This window comes from Molothrus aeneus, unplaced genomic scaffold (genome assembly GCF_037042795.1).
Source record: "Molothrus aeneus isolate 106 unplaced genomic scaffold, BPBGC_Maene_1.0 scaffold_258, whole genome shotgun sequence".
NCBI classification, from domain to species: Eukaryota; Metazoa; Chordata; class Aves; order Passeriformes; family Icteridae; genus Molothrus; species Molothrus aeneus.
Genome location: NW_027098922.1, coordinates 122,503 through 141,021, shown reverse-complemented (window position 1 = coordinate 141,021; position 18,519 = coordinate 122,503). Strand labels below are relative to the sequence as shown.

At 42.4% G+C, this 18,519-nt stretch overlaps 1 protein-coding gene across 1 annotated transcript in view; it reads right to left on the bottom strand.

The window, feature by feature from the left end:
• Positions 1–6,771: 6,771 nt before the first annotated feature.
• Positions 6,772–18,519, bottom strand: part of LOC136569814 (maestro heat-like repeat-containing protein family member 1) — a 54,767-nt gene continuing 43,019 nt past the window's right edge. Inside the window, exons 10-12 of the mRNA XM_066570177.1 lie at positions 16,898–17,011; positions 10,591–10,664; positions 6,772–6,882 (exon numbers count right to left, since the gene is read on the bottom strand). Of these exons, the coding sequence (XP_066426274.1) occupies positions 10,620–10,664; positions 16,898–17,011 (159 nt within the window). The 3' untranslated portion in view covers positions 6,772–6,882; positions 10,591–10,619. The remainder of the gene's footprint in view (positions 6,883–10,590; positions 10,665–16,897; positions 17,012–18,519) is intronic.

The following is an 18,519-nucleotide window of genomic DNA, read 5'->3' as shown; positions in this document are numbered from 1 at the left end:
GGAAATAATGGGGAATAAATGGGGAATTTATGGGGGAAATTATGGGGGATAAATGGGGGAAAATGGGGAAATTATGGGGGAAATAATGGGGGAAAATGGGGGATAAAGGGGAATAAAGGGGGGGAATAATGGGGAATAAATGGGGAATAAGGGGGGGGAAATGGAGGAAAAATGGGGAATAAAGGGGGGAAAATGGGGGAAATTATGGGGAATAAAGGGGGGAAAGGGGAATAAATGGGGAATAAATGAGAGAAATGGGGAAATAAATGAGGGAAAAGGGGGGAATAAATCAGGGAAATAAATGGGGAATAAATGGGGAATTATGGGGAATAAATGGGGGAATAAATGAGGGAATTATGGGGAATAAATGGGGAATAAATGGGGGAATAAATGGGGAAATAATGGGGAAATAATGGGGAAATGGGGAATAAATGGGGGAAATAAATGGGGGAAGAATGGGGAATAAATGGGAAATAATGGGGGCAATAAGGAGGACATAATGGGGAATAAATGGGGAATAATGGGGAAATTATGGGGGAATAAATGGGGAATAAATGGGGAATAAAGGGGGGAAATGGGGGGAAAATGGGGAAAAAATGGGGAATAAATGGGGAATAAGGGGGGGAAATGGGGGGAAAATGGGGAATTAAAGAGGGGGAAATGGGGGAATTATGGGGGGAAATGGGGAATTAGGGGAATAAATGGGGGAAATAATGGGGGAATAAATGGGGGAATAAATGGGGGAATAAATGGGGGAATAATGGGGGAATAAATGGGGGAATAAATGGGGGAATAATGGGGGAATAAATGGGGGAATAATGGGGGAAAAGGGGGGAAATAAATCGGGGAAAATGGGGAAATAATAGGGAATGAATGGGGGAAAATGGGGGAAATAATGGGGAAATAATAAGGGAATAAAGAGGGGAAAAATGGGGGAAAATGGGGGAATAATGGGAAATAAATGGGGAAATAATGGGGAATAAATGGGGGATAAAGGGGGAATAAAGGGGGGGAATAATGGGGAATAAATGGGGAATAAAGGGGGGGAATGGAGGAAAAATGGGGAATAGATGGGGGAAATAATGGGGGAAAATGGGAGAAAAAGGGGGAAATAAATCGGGGAAAAATGGGGGAAATAATAGGGAATGAATGGGGGAATAATGGGGAATAAAAGGGGGGAAAATGGGGGAAATAATGGGGGAAATAATGGGGGAAATAATGGGGAATTATGGGGAAATAAATGGGGGAAATAATGGGGGAATAATGGGGAAAATTATTGGGAAAATGGGGGGAAATAATGGGGAAAATTTGGGATAATAATCAGGAAAATGGGGAAAATAATGGTAAAATAATGGGGAAAAAAGGGGTGGAAATCATCAGAAAAGCAGCAAAAATAATGGGGGAAAATGGGAAAAATCCATCAGGACTGGGAATTTTGGGGTGAAATCTCCCGGAATTGGGAATTTTGGGAATAAAATTTCATGGAATTGGAAAAATTGGGGAAATTTTGGGATTAAAGTCCTTCAGGATTGGGAATTTTGGGAATAAAAATCCCAGAATTGGGAATTTTGGGGAATTTTTTTGGATTGGGAATTTTGGGAATAAAAATCCCAGAATTGGGAATTTTGGGAATTTTGGGACTGGAATTCTTTGGGATTGGGAATTTTGGGAAGAAAATTTGGTGGAATTTGGAAAATTTGGGGAAATTTTGGGATTAAATTTCCCAGAATTGGGAATTTCGGGACTGAAGTTTTTGGGATTTTGGGGCTGAAATCTCCCAGAATTGGGAATTTTGGGAATTTTTTTGGAATTTTGGGATTGGAATTCTTTGGGATTGGGAATTTTGGGGAATAAAATTTTGTGGATTTTGGAAAATTTGGGGGAAAATTTGGGAATTTTTTGATTGGAATTCTTTGTGTTTGGGAATGAAATTTGGTGGAATTTGGAAAATTTGGGAAAATTTTGGGGCTGGAATTTCTTCAGGATTGGGAATTTCGGGACTGGAATTTCTTGGGATTTCGGGGCTGAAATCTCCCAGATTTTGGGAATTTTGGGAATTTTGGGATTGGGATTCTTTGGGATTGGGAATTTGGGGAGTAAAATTTGGTGGAATTGGGAAAATTTGAGGAAATTTTGGGATTAAAGTCCTTCAGAATTGGGAATTTTGGGGAATTTCAATTTCCCGGAATTGGGAATTTCGGGACTGGAATTTCTTGGGATTTTGGGCTGAAATCTCCCAGATTTTGGGAATTTTGGGAATTTTTTTGGAATTTTGGGATTGGAATTCTTTGGGATTGGGAATTTTGGGAATAAATTTTCGTGAAATTGGAAAAAATTTGGGGAAATTTTGGGATTAAAATCCCTCAGAATTGGGAATTTTGGGGGAATTGAAATTTCCCAGAATTGGGAATTTGGGGATTAAAATTTGGTGGAATTTGGAAAATTTGGGGAAATTTTATGAATTTCAATTTCCCAGATTTGGGCATTTTGGGGAATTTTTTTGGATTTTTGGGATTGGAATTCTTTGGGATTGGGAATTTGGGGAATAAAATTTGGTGGAATTTGGAAAATTTGGGGAAAATTTGGGATTAAATTTCTTCAGGATTGGGAATTTTGGGACTGGAATTTTCTGGGATTTTGAGGCTGAAATCTCCCAGAATTGGGAATTTTGGGAATGGATTTTTTTAACTGAATTTTGGGGGGAAAATTTGGGGGAATTTTGGAATGGATTTTTTTTAACTGAATTTTGGGGGGAAAATTTGGGGAAATTTGGGAATTTTTTTGATTGGAATTCTTTGTGTTTGGGAATGAAATTTGGTGGAATTTGGAAAATTTGGGGAAAATTTTTGAATTTCAATTTCCCAGATTTGGGAATTTTGGGGAATTTTTTTGGATTATTGGGATTGGAATTCTTTGGGATTGGGAATTTTGGGAATAAAATTTGGTGGAATTTGGAAAATTTGGGGAAATTTTGGGACTGGAATTTCTTCAGGATTGGGAATTTCGGGACTGGAATTTCTTGGGATTTTGGGCTGAAATCTGCCGGATTTTGGGAATTTTGGGCCTGGAATCCTCTGGGCATTTTGGGAATTTCCCTTTTTTGGGGTTTTTTGCCCCAGTCTGACCTGGCCGACGCCGGGCACGGTGGAGCTGAGCAGGATTGGGAATTTTGGGAATAAAATCTCCTAGAATTGGGAATTTGGGGATTTTTTTTGATTTTGGGGGTGGGAATCCCTCAGGATCGGGAATTTGGAAAATTTGGGGCAATTTTGGGACTGGAATTTCTTCAGGATTGGGAATTCTGGGACTGGAATTTCTTGGGATTGGGAATTTTGGGACTGGAATTTCTTGGGATTTTGGGGCTGAAATCTGCCAGATTTTGGGAATTTTGGGCTGAAATCTCCCAGATTTTGGGAATTTTGGGCCTGGAATCCTCTGGGCATTTTGGGAATTTCCATTTTTTGGGGTTTTTTGCCCCAGTCTGACCTGGCCGACGCCGGGCACGGTGGAGCTGAGCAGGATCAAGGTGCTGACGCTGACGCTGCGGACGTCGGCGTCCGAGGGATCCTCGGGAATTTCCTCCGGAATTCCGGGAGCCTGGGGGGGTGGGAAAAAACGGGAGAAATTGGGAAAAAAATGGGGAAAAAATGGGGAAAAAATTGGGGGGAAATTGGGGGGAAATTGGGGGAAAAAATTGGGGAAATTGGTGGGAAAATGAGGAAAAATTGGGAGAAGAATGGGGAAAATTGGGGAAAAAAGGGTGGGGAAAAGTTGGGGAAAAGATGGGGAAAAGATGGGAAAATTGGGAAAAAGAATGGGAAAACGAGGGAAAATGGGGGAAAATTGGGAAAAGAATGGAAAATTGGGAAAAAATGGGGAAAATTGGGGGAAAATGGGGAAAAATTGGGAGAAGAATTGGAAAATTGGGGAAAAAGCGTGGGGGAAATCTGAAAGAAAATGGGGAAAAATGGGGAAAATTTGGGAAAAGGATGGGAAATTGGGGAAAAATGGGGAAAATTGGGAAAATGGGGAGAGGATGGGGAAAACTGGGGAAAAACTGGGGAAAAATTGGGAGAGGGATGGGGAAAATTGGGAAAAGGATGGGAAATTGGGAAAAGAAATGGAAAATTGGGGAAAAAATTGGGGAAAAGTTGGAAAGGATGGGGAAATGTGGAAAGAAATGGGGGAAAATTGGGAAAAAAGGGAAACGTTGGGAAAAGGATGGGAAATTGGGGAAAAATGGGGAAAAATGGGAAAAATTTAGGAAAGGATGGGAAAAGGATGGGGAAAATTGGGAGAGGGATGGGGAAAAATGGGAAAATGGGGAAAAATGGAAAATTTGGGAAAAGGATGGGAAAAGGATGGGGAAATTTGCAAAAAAAAGGCAAAAAATTGGGGAAAATGGGAAAATTGAGGGGAAAAATGGGGAAAATTGTGAGAAGGATGGGAAAAGGATGGGAAAAGTTGGGAATGGTGGGAATACTGGGAATGTTTGGAATGTTGGAACGGGTGGGAATGGTGGGGAATGTTTGGAATGCTGGGAATGCCGGGAATGTTTGGGAATATTTGGAATATTTGGAATTCTCACCGTGTCCGCGGGCAGGGAGCACTGCAGCACCAGGAATGTTTGGGAATATTTGGGAATATTGGGAATGTTGGGAATATTTGGGAATTCTCACCGTGTCCGCGGGCAGGGAGCACTGCAGCACCAGGAATGTTTGGAATGTTTGGAATGTTTGGAATATTGTTGGGAATATTTGGGAATATTTGGGAATTCTCACCGTGTCCCCGGGCAGGAGCACTGCAGCACCAGGAATGTTGGGAATGTTGGGAATATTTGGGAATATTTGGGAATATTTGGGAATTCTCACCGTGTCCGCGGGCAGGGAGCACTGGAGCACCAGGAATGTTTGGAATGTTTGGAATGTTTTGGAATATTTGTTGGGAATATTTGGGAATGTTTGGAATTCTCACCGTGTCCGCGGGCAGGGAGCACTGCAGCACCAGGAATGTTTTGTTTGGAATGTTTGGGAATGTTGGGAATATTTGGGAATATTTGGGAATTCTCACCGTGTCCGCGGGCAGGGAGCACTGGAGCACCAGGAATGTTGGGAATGTTGGGAATGTTTGGAATATTGGGAATTCTCACCGTGTCCGCGGGCAGGGAGCACTGCAGCACCAGGAATGTTTGGAATGTTTGGAATGTTGGGATTATTTGGGAATATTTGGGAATGTTTGGAATTCTCACCGTGTCCCCGGGCAGGGAGCACTGCAGCACCAGGAATGTTTGGAATGTTTGGAATGTTGGGAATGTTTGGAATATTTGGGAATATTTGGAATTCTCACCGTGTCCGCGGGCAGGGAGCACTGGAGCACCAGCAATGTTTGTTTGGAATGTTGGGAATATTGGGAATATTGGGAATTCTCACCGTGTCCGCGGGCAGGGAGCACTGCAGCACCAGGAATGTTTGGAATGTTTGGAATGTTTGGAATATTTGTTGGGAATATTTGGGAATATTGGGAATTCTCACCGTGTCCGCGGGCAGGGAGCACTGCAGCACCAGGAATGTTTGGAATGTTTGGATATTTGTTGGGAATATTTGGGAATATTGGGAATTCTCACCGTGTCCGCGGGCAGGGAGCACTGCAGCACCAGGAATGTTTGGAATGTTTGGAATATTTGTTGGGAATATTTGGGAATATTGGGAATTCTCACCGTGTCCCCGGGCAGGGAGCACTGGAGCACCAGGAATGTTGGGAATGTTGGGAATATTTGGGAATGTTGGGAATATTTGGGAATGTTGGGAATTCTCACCGTGTCCCCGGGCAGGGAGCACTGCAGCACCAGGAATGTTTGGAATGTTTGGAATGTTTGGAATGTTTGGGAATATTTGGGAATATTGGGAATTCTCACCGTGTCTGCGGGCAGGGAGCACTGCAGCACCAGGAATGTTTGGAATGTTAGGAATGCCGGGAATGTTGGGAATATTTGAGAATTCTCACCGTGTCCCCGGGCAGGGAGCACTGGAGCACCAGGAATGTTTGTTTGGAATGTTTGTTGGGAATATTTGGAATATTTGGAATTCTCACCGTGTCCGCGGGCAGGGAGCACTGCAGCACCAGGAATGTTTGGGAATATTTGGGAATATTGGGAATTCTCACCGTGTCCGCGGGCAGGGAGCACTGCAGCACCAGGAATGTTGGGATGTTGGGAATGTTTGGGAATATTTGGGAATATTTGGAATTCTCACCGTGTCCGCGGGCAGGGAGCACTGCAGCACCAGGAATGTTGGGAATGTTGGGAATATTTGGGAATGTTTGGAATTCTCACCGTGTCCGCGGGCAGGGAGCACTGCAGCACCAGGAATGTTGGGATTATTTGGGAAATATTTGGGAATATTTGGGAATTCTCACCGTGTCCCCGGGCAGGGAGCACTGCAGCACCAGGAATGTTGGGAATGTTGGGAATATTTGGGAATATTTGGGAATATTGGGAATTCTCACCGTGTCCGCGGGCAGGGAGCACTGCAGCACCAGGAATGTTGGGAATATTTGGGAATATTTGGGAATATTGGGAATTCTCACCGTGTCCGCGGGCAGGGAGCACTGCAGCACCAGGAATGTTGGGAATATTTGGGAATATTTGGGAATATTGGAATTCTCACCGTGTCCGCGGGCAGGGAGCACTGCAGCACCAGGAATGTTTGTTTGGAATGTTTTGTTGGATTATTTGGGATTATTTGGGAATATTTGGGAATTCTCACCGTGTCCCCGGGCAGGGAGCACTGCAGCACCAGGAAGTGCAGCAGCGCCTCGGCCCCGGAGCTGCAGGAAGCCGTGGTGAGCCAGGGAACTGAGGAGCTGCAGCAGAGCCCGACGGACCTGGGGGGACAGAGAGAGAGAGAAAATAAATATGGGGGGAAATATGGGGGGAAAATATGGGGGGAAAAATGGGGAAAATATGGGGGGAGAAAGGGGGAAATATGGGGGAAAAATGGGGAAAAAATGAGAATTTTGGGGGGAAAAAATGGGGGAAATGGTGAAAAAAAGGGGGAAATAAGAGGGGAAAATGGGGGGAATAAGGGTGAAAAATTGGGGGAAAATGGGGGAAAATGGGGGGAAATAAGGGGGGAAAATGGTAAAAAAATGGGGGAAATATGGGGGGAATGGTGAAAAAATTAGCATTTTGTGGGGGTAAATGGTGAAAAAACGGGGGAAATATGGGGGAAAATAAGGGGGGAAATGGGGGGGATAAGGGTGAAAAATTGGGGGAAAATGGGGGGAAATAAAGGGGGAAATAAGGGGGGAAAATGGAGGGAATATGGGGGAAAAATGGGGGAAAAATGGGGGAAAAATGGGGGAAAGAAGAGGGGAAAATGGGGGGAATAAGGGTGAAAAAATGTGGGAAATATGGGGGAATGGTGAAAAAATTAGCATTTTGTGGGGGGAAATGGTGAAAAAATGGGGGAAATATGGGGGAAATAAGGGGGGAAATGGGGGGAATAAGGGTGAAAAATGGGGGGAAAATGGGGGGAAAATGGGGGGAAATAGGGGGAAAATGGGGGGAATAAGGGTGAAAAATTGGGGGAAATAAAGGGGGAAATAAGGGGGAAATAAGGGGGAAAATGGAGGGAATATGGGGGAAAATGGGGGGAAAATGGGGGAAAAATGGGGGAAAAATGAGAATTTTGGGGGGAAAAATGGGAAAAAAATGGGGGAAATGGTGAAAAAATGGGGGAAAGAAGACGGGAAAATGGGGGGAATAAGGGTGAAAAAATGGGGGAAAATGGGGGGAAAATGGGGGGAAAATGGGGGAATAAGGGTGAAAAATTGGGGGAAATAAGGGGGGAAATAAGGGGGGAAATAAGGGGGAAATGGAGGGAATATGGGGGAAATAAGGGGAATAAATGGGTAATAAATGGGGATAAAATGGGGGAAATAACGGGGAAAAATGGGGAAAAATTGAGGGAATAAGGGGGGGAAATGGGGGGAAATGGGGGGAATATGGGGGAAATAAAGGGAGAAACTGAGAGGAAATAAGGGGGGAAATAAGGGGAAAAATGGGGGAATATGGGGGGAATATGGGGGAATAAGGGGGAAAATGGGGGAGAAATGGGGAAATATGGGGAGAGAATGTGGGGGGAAATATGGGGGAAAATGGGGGGGAAACAGGGAAATAATGGGGGAAAATAAGGGAGAAACAGGGGAATAATATGGGGGGAATATGGGGGGGGAATAAGGGGAAAAATGGGGAAAAATGGGGGGAATAGGGGGGAAAAATGGAGGGAATATGGGGGAAATATGGGGGAAATATGGGGGGAAATGGGGAAAAAATGGGGGAAATAAGAGGGAATATGGGGACAATAAGGGGCGAAATAAAAGGGAAATATGGGGGAATATATGGGGGAAATATGGGGGAAATATGGGGGGAATAGGGGGGAAATATGGGGGAATATATGGGGGAAATAGGGGGGAAATAGGGGGGAAAATAGGGGGAAATAAGGGGAAAAATGAGAATTTTGGGGGGAAAAATGGTAAAAAATGGGGGATGAAGGGGGAAAATGGGAAATAAATGGGGAAACAATGGGGGAATAGGGGGAATATGGGAGGAAAATGGGGGAATAAATGGGGGAAATATGGGGGAATAAATGGGGCAAAAATGGGGGAAATAACGGGGAAAATGGAGGGATAAGGGGGAATGGGGGAATATGGGGAAAAAATGGGGGGAATAAAGGGGAGAAAAATGGGGGGAAGTAAGGGGGGGAATAAGGAGGAGAAAATGGGGGGAATATGGGGAGAAAATGAGAATATGGGGGAAAAATGGGGGGAAATATGGGGGAAATGGGGAGAAATGGGGAAAAAATTGGGAAATGGGGACATAATGGGCAAATAATGGGGGAAAAGGGGGGGAATAAAGGGGGCAAAAATGGGGGAAATATGGGGGGGAAATGGGGGAAATAAGGGGGGGAAATAAAGGGGAAAAATGGGGGAAGGGGGAAAATGGGGGAAATATGGGGGGAAAATGAGGGGAAATAATGGGGGAAATAAAGGGGAAAAATGCGGGAAATAAGGGGGAAAATGGGGGAATAATATGGGGAATATGGGGGAAATAATATGGGGGAAATATGGGGGAAATATGGGGGGAAATAAGGGGAAAAAATGAGAATTTTGGGGGGAGAAATGGTAAAAATGGGGGAAATGGTGGAAATGGGGGGAATAAGGGGGAATAAATGGGAAAGATGGGGGAAATAACAGGGAAAAGATGGGGAATAAATGGGGAAAATAACAGGGGAAAATGGGGGGAATTGGGGGAAATATGGGGGGGAAATATGGGGAAATAAGGGGGGAAATATGGGGGAAATATTGGGGAAATATTGGGGGAAATATTGGGGAAATGGAACGGGAAATGGGGAAAAAAAATGAGAATTTTGCAGGGAAAATGGTGAAAAAATGGGGGGAAATAAAGGGGGGGAAATGGAGGGAATATGGGGGAAATATGGGGGGGATATGGGGGAAATAAGGGGAAAAAAATGAGAATTTTGGGGGGGAAATGGTAAAAAAATGGGGGGAAATGGTGGGAAAATGGGGGGAATAAGAGGGGAAAATGGAGGGAATGTGGGGGAAATATGGGGGGAAATAAAGGGGGAAAGAAGGGGGAATAAATGGGGAATAAATGGGGAAAATAATAGGGAAAAGATGGGGAATAAACGGGGAAAATAACGGGGAAAAGATGGGGAATAAATGGGGAAAATAACGGGGGAAAAATGGGGGGAATTGGGGGAAATATGGGCGGGAAATATGGGGGGGGAATATAGGGGAAAATGGGGGGAAAATGGGGTAAAACGGGGGGAAAACGAGGGGAAAAATGGGGAAAAAATGAGAATTTTGCAGGGAAAAATGGTGAAAAAATGGGAATAAAGGGGGGAAAATGGAGGGAATATGGGGGAAATAATGAGGGAAATAGTGGGGGGAAATGTGGAAAAATGGGGGGATTAAGGGGGGGAATAAGGGGAAGAAAATGGGGAGAAAATGGGGAGAAAATGAGAATTATGGGGGAAATAGGGGGGAAATATGGGGGGAAAAATGAGAGAAATATGGGGGGAATAAGGGGGGAAACAGGTAAAAAATGGGGGAAATGGGGACATAATGGGGGGAAATAATGGGAAAATAATGGGGGAAATAAGGGGGGAAAAATGGGGAAATAAGGGGGGAAATGGGGGAAACAAGGGGGAAATATGGGGGGAAATGGTGAAAAATGGGGGAAATAAAGGGGGAAAAATGGGGGGAAATGGGGGAAAATGGGGGAAAATAAGGGGGCAAACAGGTAAAAAATGGGGGAAAAATGGGGGGAAATGGGGAAAAATGAGGAAAAAAGAGGAGGACAAAAATGGGGGAAATCAGGAATTCCTGGAAAACCTGGGAATTTGGAGAAAAACCATGGAAAAAATGGCCCCAAAATGAATTGAAATCCCCTGAGGCGCCCCCTAGGGACAAGAAGGGGCAATGGCAGCGGGGATTTTGGGGAATTTCCGGAATTTTCCAGGGAATTTCCGGAATTTTCCAGGGAATTCCTGGAAAAGCTGGGAATACCTTGGGGCTCCCGTCCTGCAGGGGAACTTTCAGGGAAGAGAGGATGGAAACTTTCTGCATTTCCATTTGGGAAGCTGCAAAAAAAAAAAAAATTAAGATTTTGGGAATGGGAAAATGTTCAGGAAATGCAGAAATTGTTCCTCAAGCAATGGCAAAAAAACCCCACAAAAGTTCCCCAGAAAATTGTCAGGAAGTTCCACCCCCCACCCCCCAAAAGCACATAAATGTAAAAATAAATTCCCATAAAAATAAATAAAAAAAATTCTCATAAAATAAAAAAATCCCATAAAAATCCCTATAAAAAGTCCATAAAATTCCCAAAAAATCCCCCCATAAAATCCCCCAATAAATCCTATAAAAAACCCACAAAAACCCCATGAAATCCCCATAAAATCTGAAAAAAACACAAAACAAAAAAACCCCTCAAAAATCCCCTAAAATCCCCCAAAAAACCCCATAAAAATCCCCAATAATCCAAATAAATCCCTGATAAAAACCCCAATAAATCCCCATAAAATCCCCCCCAAAAAAATTCAAAATCCCCATAAAATCCCCCAATAAATCCCATAAAAATCCCCTTAAAATCCCCCAATAAATCCCCCATAAAATCCCCAATAAATCCTATAAAAACCCCACAAAAACCCCATGAAATCCCCATAAAATCTGAAAAAACACAAAACAAAAAAAACCCTCAAAAATCCCCTAAAATCCCCCAATAAACCTCATAAAATCCCCAATAATCCAAATAAATCCCTGATAAAAACCCCAATTAATCCCCATAAAAACCCCAATAAACCCCATAAAAAATCCATAAAATTCCCATAAAAACCCCATAAAGTCCCCCAATAAATCCCATTAAAAATCCCATTAAAAATCCCATTAAAACCCAGTAAAACCCCCTAATAAATCCCATTAAAATCCCAATAAATCCCCACAAACTCACCCAATAAATCCCCCATAAATCCCTCATAAAACCCCAAAAAATCCCCAATAAATCCCCATTAAAAAACCCACAAAACCCCCATAAAAATCCACAAGAAATGCGAAAAAAATCCCCAAAAAATCCCTTAAAATCCCCCAATAAATCCCCAATAAAATCCTATAAAATTCCCGATAAACCCCATAAAAATCCCAGAAAATTCCTGTAAAAAAACCCCATAAAATCCCCAAAAACACCAACAAAAAAAATCCCATAAAATCCCCAATAAATCCTATAAAAACCCCACAAAAACCCCATGAAATCCCCAATAAATCCCCAATAAATCCCATAAAAATCCCAGAAAATTCCCATTAATACTCTCCAATAAATCCCCCATAAAATTCCCATAAAATCCCCCAATAAATCCCATAAAAATCCCATCAAAATCCCCAATAAATCCCCAATAAATCCCATAAAAACCCATAAAACGCCCCAATAAATCCCATAAAAATCCCATAATTTCCACTAATAAATCTCCATTAAAATACCCTAAGAAAGCCCCAAAAAATCAAAAAAAAAATCCCCACTAATCCAAATAAATCCCCATTAAATCCCTCAATCAATCCCCCAATAAATCTCCAAAAACCCAGAAAAACCCCATTAAAATCCCCATTAAAATCCCCATAAAAATCCCATAAAATCCCCAACAAATCCCCATAAAATCCCCCATAACATTCCCATAAAAACCCCCAATAAACCCCATAAAAATCCCATAAAAATCCCCAATAATCTAAATAAATCCCTGATAAAAACCCCAACAAATCCCCATAAAATAAAAAAAAAATCTCCACGAAATCCCAAAAAATTCCCATAAAATCCCCCAATAAATCCCAATAAACCCCCCCTAAAAATCCCATAAAATTTAAAAACATAAAATCCCCCAGTAAATCCCCAATAAATCCCCATAAAAAACCCATAAAAACCCCATAAAAATCTCCAAAAAATCTGCAATAATCCAAATAAATCCCCATAAAATCCCTCAATAAATCCCCCAATAAATCCCCAATAAATCCCCATAAAAAACCCCATAAAAATCTCCAAAAAATCCCCAATAATCCAAATAAATCCCCATAAAATCCCTCAATAAATCCCCCAATAAATCCCCAATAAACCCCGATAAATCCACCCGCATAAAAACCCGATAAAATTTAAAAAAATATAAAATCCCCCAATAAATCCCAGAACAATCCCCCAATAAATGCCCAGTAAATCCCTAATAAAGCCCAAAAAAATCCCATAATTTCCCCTAATAAATCCCCAATAAATCCCCATTGCAAACCCCATAAAGTCCCGAATAAATCCCCATTACAAACCCCATAAAACCCCCCCTAAAATCCCCATATAAGATCCTATTAAATCCCCCAATACACCCCATAAAATCCCATAAAAACAAAAATAAATTCCATTAAAATTCTATAAAATTCCCATAAAATCCCCCAATGAATCCCCATTAAAAACCCCAAAAATCCCCCAATGAATCCCCATTAAAAACCCCATAAAGCCACTAATAAACCCCATAAAAACCCCATAAAGTCCCAATGAATCCCCATTAAAAACCCCATAAAACCCCTAACAAATCTCCATTAAGAGCCCCATAAAAACCCCATAAAAATCCCAGAAAATTTCCATTAAAATTCTATAAGATTCCCCAAAAATCCCCCAATGAATCCCCATTAAAAACCCCATAAAACCCCATAAAGCCCCTAAGAAATCCCCATTACAAACCCCATAAAGCCCCTAATAAATCCCCATTAAAACCCCCATAAAAACCCCAATTAAAAACCCCATAAAGCCCCTAAGAAATCCCCATTACAAACCCCATTAAAAACCTCATAAAGCCCGAATGAATCCCCATAAAAAACTCCATAAAAACCCCTAATAAATCCCCATAAAAACCCCATAAAACCCCATAAAGCCCCTAAGAAATCTCCATTAAAAGCCCCATAAAGCCCCTAATGAACCCCATTCAAACCCCATAAAAACCCTGATAAATCCCCATTAAAAACCCCATAAAAATCCCCGAAAATTTCCATTAAAATTCTATAAGATTCCCATAAATTCCCCCAATAAATCCCCCTTAAAAACCCCATAAAGCCCCTGATAAATCCCCATTAAAAACCCCAGAAAAACCCCATTAAGCCCCTAATGAATCCCCATTACAAACCCCATAAAGCCCCTAATAAATCCCCATTAAAAACCCATAAAGCCCCGAATAAACCCCATTAAAACCCCCATAAAATCCCAATTAAAACCCCATTAAGCCCCTAATAAATCCCCATTAAAAACCCCATAAAGCCCCTAATTAATCCCCATTAAAAACCCAATAAAGCCCCTAAGAAATCCCCATTAAAAACCCCAAAAAAACCCCATAAAGCCCCTAAGAAATCCCCATTACAAACCGTATAAAAACCCCATAAAGCCCCTAATAAATCCCCATTACAAACCCCATAAAGCCCCTAAAAATCCCCATTAAAAACCCCATAAAGCCCCTATTGAATCCACATTAAAACCCCATCAAGCCCCTAATAAATCCCCATTAAAAACCCCATAAAATCCCCATTAAAAACCCCATAAAGCCCCTAATGAATCCCCATTAAAAGCCCCATAAAGCCCCTACTAAATCCCCATTAAAACCCCATTAAGCCCCTAATAAATCCCCATTACAAACCCCATAAAGCCCCTAATAAATCCCCATTAAAACCCCCATAAAAATCCCCATTAAAAACCCCATAAAGCCCCTAATAAATCCCCATTAAAAACCCCATAAAGCCCCTAAGAAATCCCCATTAAAAACCCCATAAAGCCCCGAAGAAATCCCCATTAAAAACCCCAGGAAAACCCCATAAAGCCCCTAATAAATCCCCATTAAAAACCCCATAAAGCCCCTAATAAATCCCCATTAAAAACCCCATAAAAGCCCCATAAAGCCCCTAATAAATCCCCATTACAAACCCCATAAAGCCCCTAATAAATCCCCATTAAAAACCCCATAAAAGCCCCATAAAGCCCCTAATAAATCCCCATTACAAACCCCATTACAAACCCCATCAAGCCCCTAATAAATCCCCATTACAAACCCCATTACAAACCCCATCAAGCCCCTAATAAATCCCCATTACAAACCCCATTACAAACCCCATCAAGCCCCTAATAAACCCCATAAAGACCCCATAAAAACCCCATAAATCCCCATTACAAACCCCATAAAATCCCCATAAAAACCCCATAGAAACCCCATTGGAACGCCCCGAGGGCGGCACTGACGGGCGCTGTTGAGGAGGTGGCGCAGCAGCAGCAGCGCCCCCAGGCGGCGGCGCTGGGAACTGCACTGCAGCCATTGAGCCCCCAGGACAGCCCAGAAACAGCGACACAAAACCCCAGCAAAGGGCCCAGGGAATCCCATCCAAACCCCAAAAACCAACAGTTCAATAACCCCAAAACATGCTATAAAGTCCCTGAAGAGATCCCCATAAAATCCCATAAAAGCCCCCTAAAATCCCCATATAAGATCTCAATAAATCCACATAAAAACCCCCAAAAACCCCAGGAAAATCCCAGAAAATTTCCATTTAATTCTCTATAAGATTCCCATAAAATCCCCCCATGAATCCCCATTAAAAACCCCATAAAGCCCCTAATGAATCCCCATTAAAAACCCCATAAAACCCTTCATAAATCCCCATGTAAAACCCCATAAAACCCCTCATAAATCCTCATGTAAAACACCATAAAACCCCATAAAGCCCCTAATGAATCCCCATTAAAAACCCCATAAAAACCCCATTAAGGCCCTAATAAATCCCCATTAAAAACCCCATAAAGCCCCTGATAAATCCCCATTACAAACCCCATAAAGCCCCTATTGAATCCCCATTAAAACCCCATAAAGCCCCATAAAAACCCCATTAAGCCCCTAATGAATCCCCATTAAAACCCCCATAAAAACCCCATAAAAATCCCATAAAGCCCCTAAGAAATCCCCATTAAAAACCCCATTACAAACCCCATAAAGCCCCTAATAAATCCCCATTACAAACCCCATAGAGCCCCTAATAAATCCCCATTACAAACCCCATAAAAGCCCCATAAAGCCCCTAAAAACCCCCATAAAGACCCCATAAAAACCCCATAAAACCCCTAATAAACCCCATAAAGACCCCATAAAAACCCATAAAGCCCCTAATAAATCCCCATTAAAACCCCCATAAAATCCCAATTAAAAACTCCATAAAGCCCCTAAGAAATCCCCATTACAACCCCAATAAAAACCCCATATAAACCCCATAAAGCCCCTAATAAATCCCCATTAAAAACCCCATAAAACCCCAATTAAAAACCCCATAAAGCCCCTAATAAATCCCCATTACAAACCCCATAAAGCCCCTGATAAACCCCATAAAAACCCCATAAAGCCCTAATAAATCCCCATTACAAACCCCATTACAAACCCCATCAAGCCCCTAATAAATCCCCATTACAACCCCAATAAAAACCCCATATAAACCCCATAAAGCCCCTAATAAATCCCCATTACAAACCCCACTAAGCCCCTAATAAATCCCCATTACAAACCCCATAAAAACCCCATAAAGCCCCTGATAAATCCCCATTACAAACCCCATTAAGCCCCTAATAAATCCCCATTAAAACCCATAAAGCCCCTATTGAATCCCCATTAAAAACCCCATAAAGCCCCTGATAAATCCCCATTAAAACCCCCATAAAAACCCCATAAAAACCCCATAAAGCCCCTAATAAATCCCCATTAATAACCCCATAAAGCCCCTAATAAATCCCCATTAAAAACCCCATAAAAGCCCCATAAAGCCCCTAAAAAACCCCATAAAGACCCCATAAAAACCCCATAAAGCCCCTAATAAATCCCATTAAAACCCCCATAAAATCCCAATTAAAAACCCCATAAAGCCCCTAAGAAATCCCCATTAAAAACCCCATAAAAGCCCCATAAATCCCCTAATAAATCCCCATTAAAAACCCCATAAAGCCCCTAATAAATCCCCATTAAAAACCCCATAAAATCCCCATTAAAAACCCCATAAAGCCCCTAATGAATCCCCATTAAAACCCCATAAAAACCCCATAAAAATCCCATAAAGCCCCTAAGAAATCCCCATTAAAAACCCCATTACAAACCCCATAAAGCCCCTAATAAATCCCCATTACAAACCCCATAAAAGCCCCATAAAGCCCCTAAAAACCCCCATAAAGACCCCATAAAAACCCCATAAATCCCCATTACAAACCCCATAAAAACCCCATAAAGACCCCATAAAAACCCCACTGGAACGCCCCGAGGGCGGCACTGACGGGCGCTGTTGAGGAGGTGGCGCAGCAGCAGCAGCGCCCCCACGCGGTGGCGCTCGGAACTGCACTCCAGGCGCGGCAGCAGCCACTGCGTGAGGCGCTCCGGGAACGGGCGAGCTGCGAAATGGGGGAAAAACCGGGATTTTGGGAAAAGCTGGGAAATTCTGCGGAAATCTGGGAAATTCGGGGGAAATGGGGAGAGTTTGGGGCAGAAATGACTGGGTTTGGGGAGAAATGATGGAGATTTAGGGGAGGAATGATGGAGTTTTGGGGGAGAAATGATGGAGTTTTAGGGGGGGAATTCAGGGATTCGGGGAAGTTTTGCGGGAGAGTTTGTGGAATTTTTTGGGGAGAATTCAGGGGATTTTGGGGAAAAACAGAGAATTGTGGGGGGGAAATGGGAGTTTTGTGGTGATAAAGCAGAAATTTTGGGGAAATGTGGAAATTTTGGGGAGAAATAATGGAGTTTTGGGGGGAAAATTCAAGAAATTTAGGGTGGAACTTGTAGAATTCTGGGGGGAGTTTGTGGAATTTTTGGGGAGAATTCAGGGATTTTGGGGAAAAACAGAGAATTGTGGGGGGAAATGGGAGTTTTGTGGTAAAAAATTGGAAATTTTGGGGAAATGTGGAAATTTTGGGGGAAATTCAGGGAATTTAGGGTGAAAATTGTGGAATTTTGGGGGGAATTTGTGGAATTTTTGGGGAAAAACCGGGAGTTTTGCAGTGAAAAATTGGAAATTTTGGGGAGAAACAAGAAAGTTTTGGGGGGGAAATTCAAGAAATTTAGGGTGAAAAAATTATGGAATTTTGGGGGAATTTGTGGAATTTTTGTGGAAAATTGAGGGAAAACCCGGGAGTTTTGTGGTGAAAAAGTGGAAATTTTGGGGAAATGTGGAAATTTTGGGGAAATGTGGAAATTTTGGGGAAATGTGGAAATTTTGGGGGAGAATAATGGAGTTTTGGGGGGAAAATTCAAGAAATGTAGGGTGAAAAAATATGGAATTTTGGAGGAATTTGTGAAGTTTTGGGGAAAAATCCGGGATTTGGGGGAGAAACGATGGGAATTTTTGGGGAAAATGTGGAATTTTTGGGGAAAATGTGGAATTTTTGGGGGAAATGTGGAATTTTTGGGGGAAAATGTGGAATTTTTTGGGGAAAATGTGGAATTTTTGGGGAAAATGTGGAATTTTTGGGGAAAAATGTGGAATTTTTGGGGAGAAATGCCAGGATTTGCAATTAAAACCCGGCAAATTTTGGGGGAAAATCAGAGAATTTGGGGGAAAATGTGGAAATTTGCAGAAAACTTGTGGAATTTTGGGGAAAAATAATGGGATTTTGGGAAAATACGGGAATTTTAGGGAAGAGAACGGGATTTGGAGGGAAAATCCGAGAATTCTGAGGGAAAATCCGGGAATTTTGGGGGAAAAATTCAGGGGATTTGGGGAAAAGAGGTGAAATTTTGGAGGAAAAATCCGGAATTTTGGGGACTAAAGGGTGGAATTTTGGGGAAATTCAGGGACTTTTGGAGAAAAATAATGGGAATTTTGGGGGAAATCAGGGAATGTTGGGAACGTCCGGGAGTTTGGAGGGAAAATCTGGAAATGTTGGGGAAATGTGGAAATTTT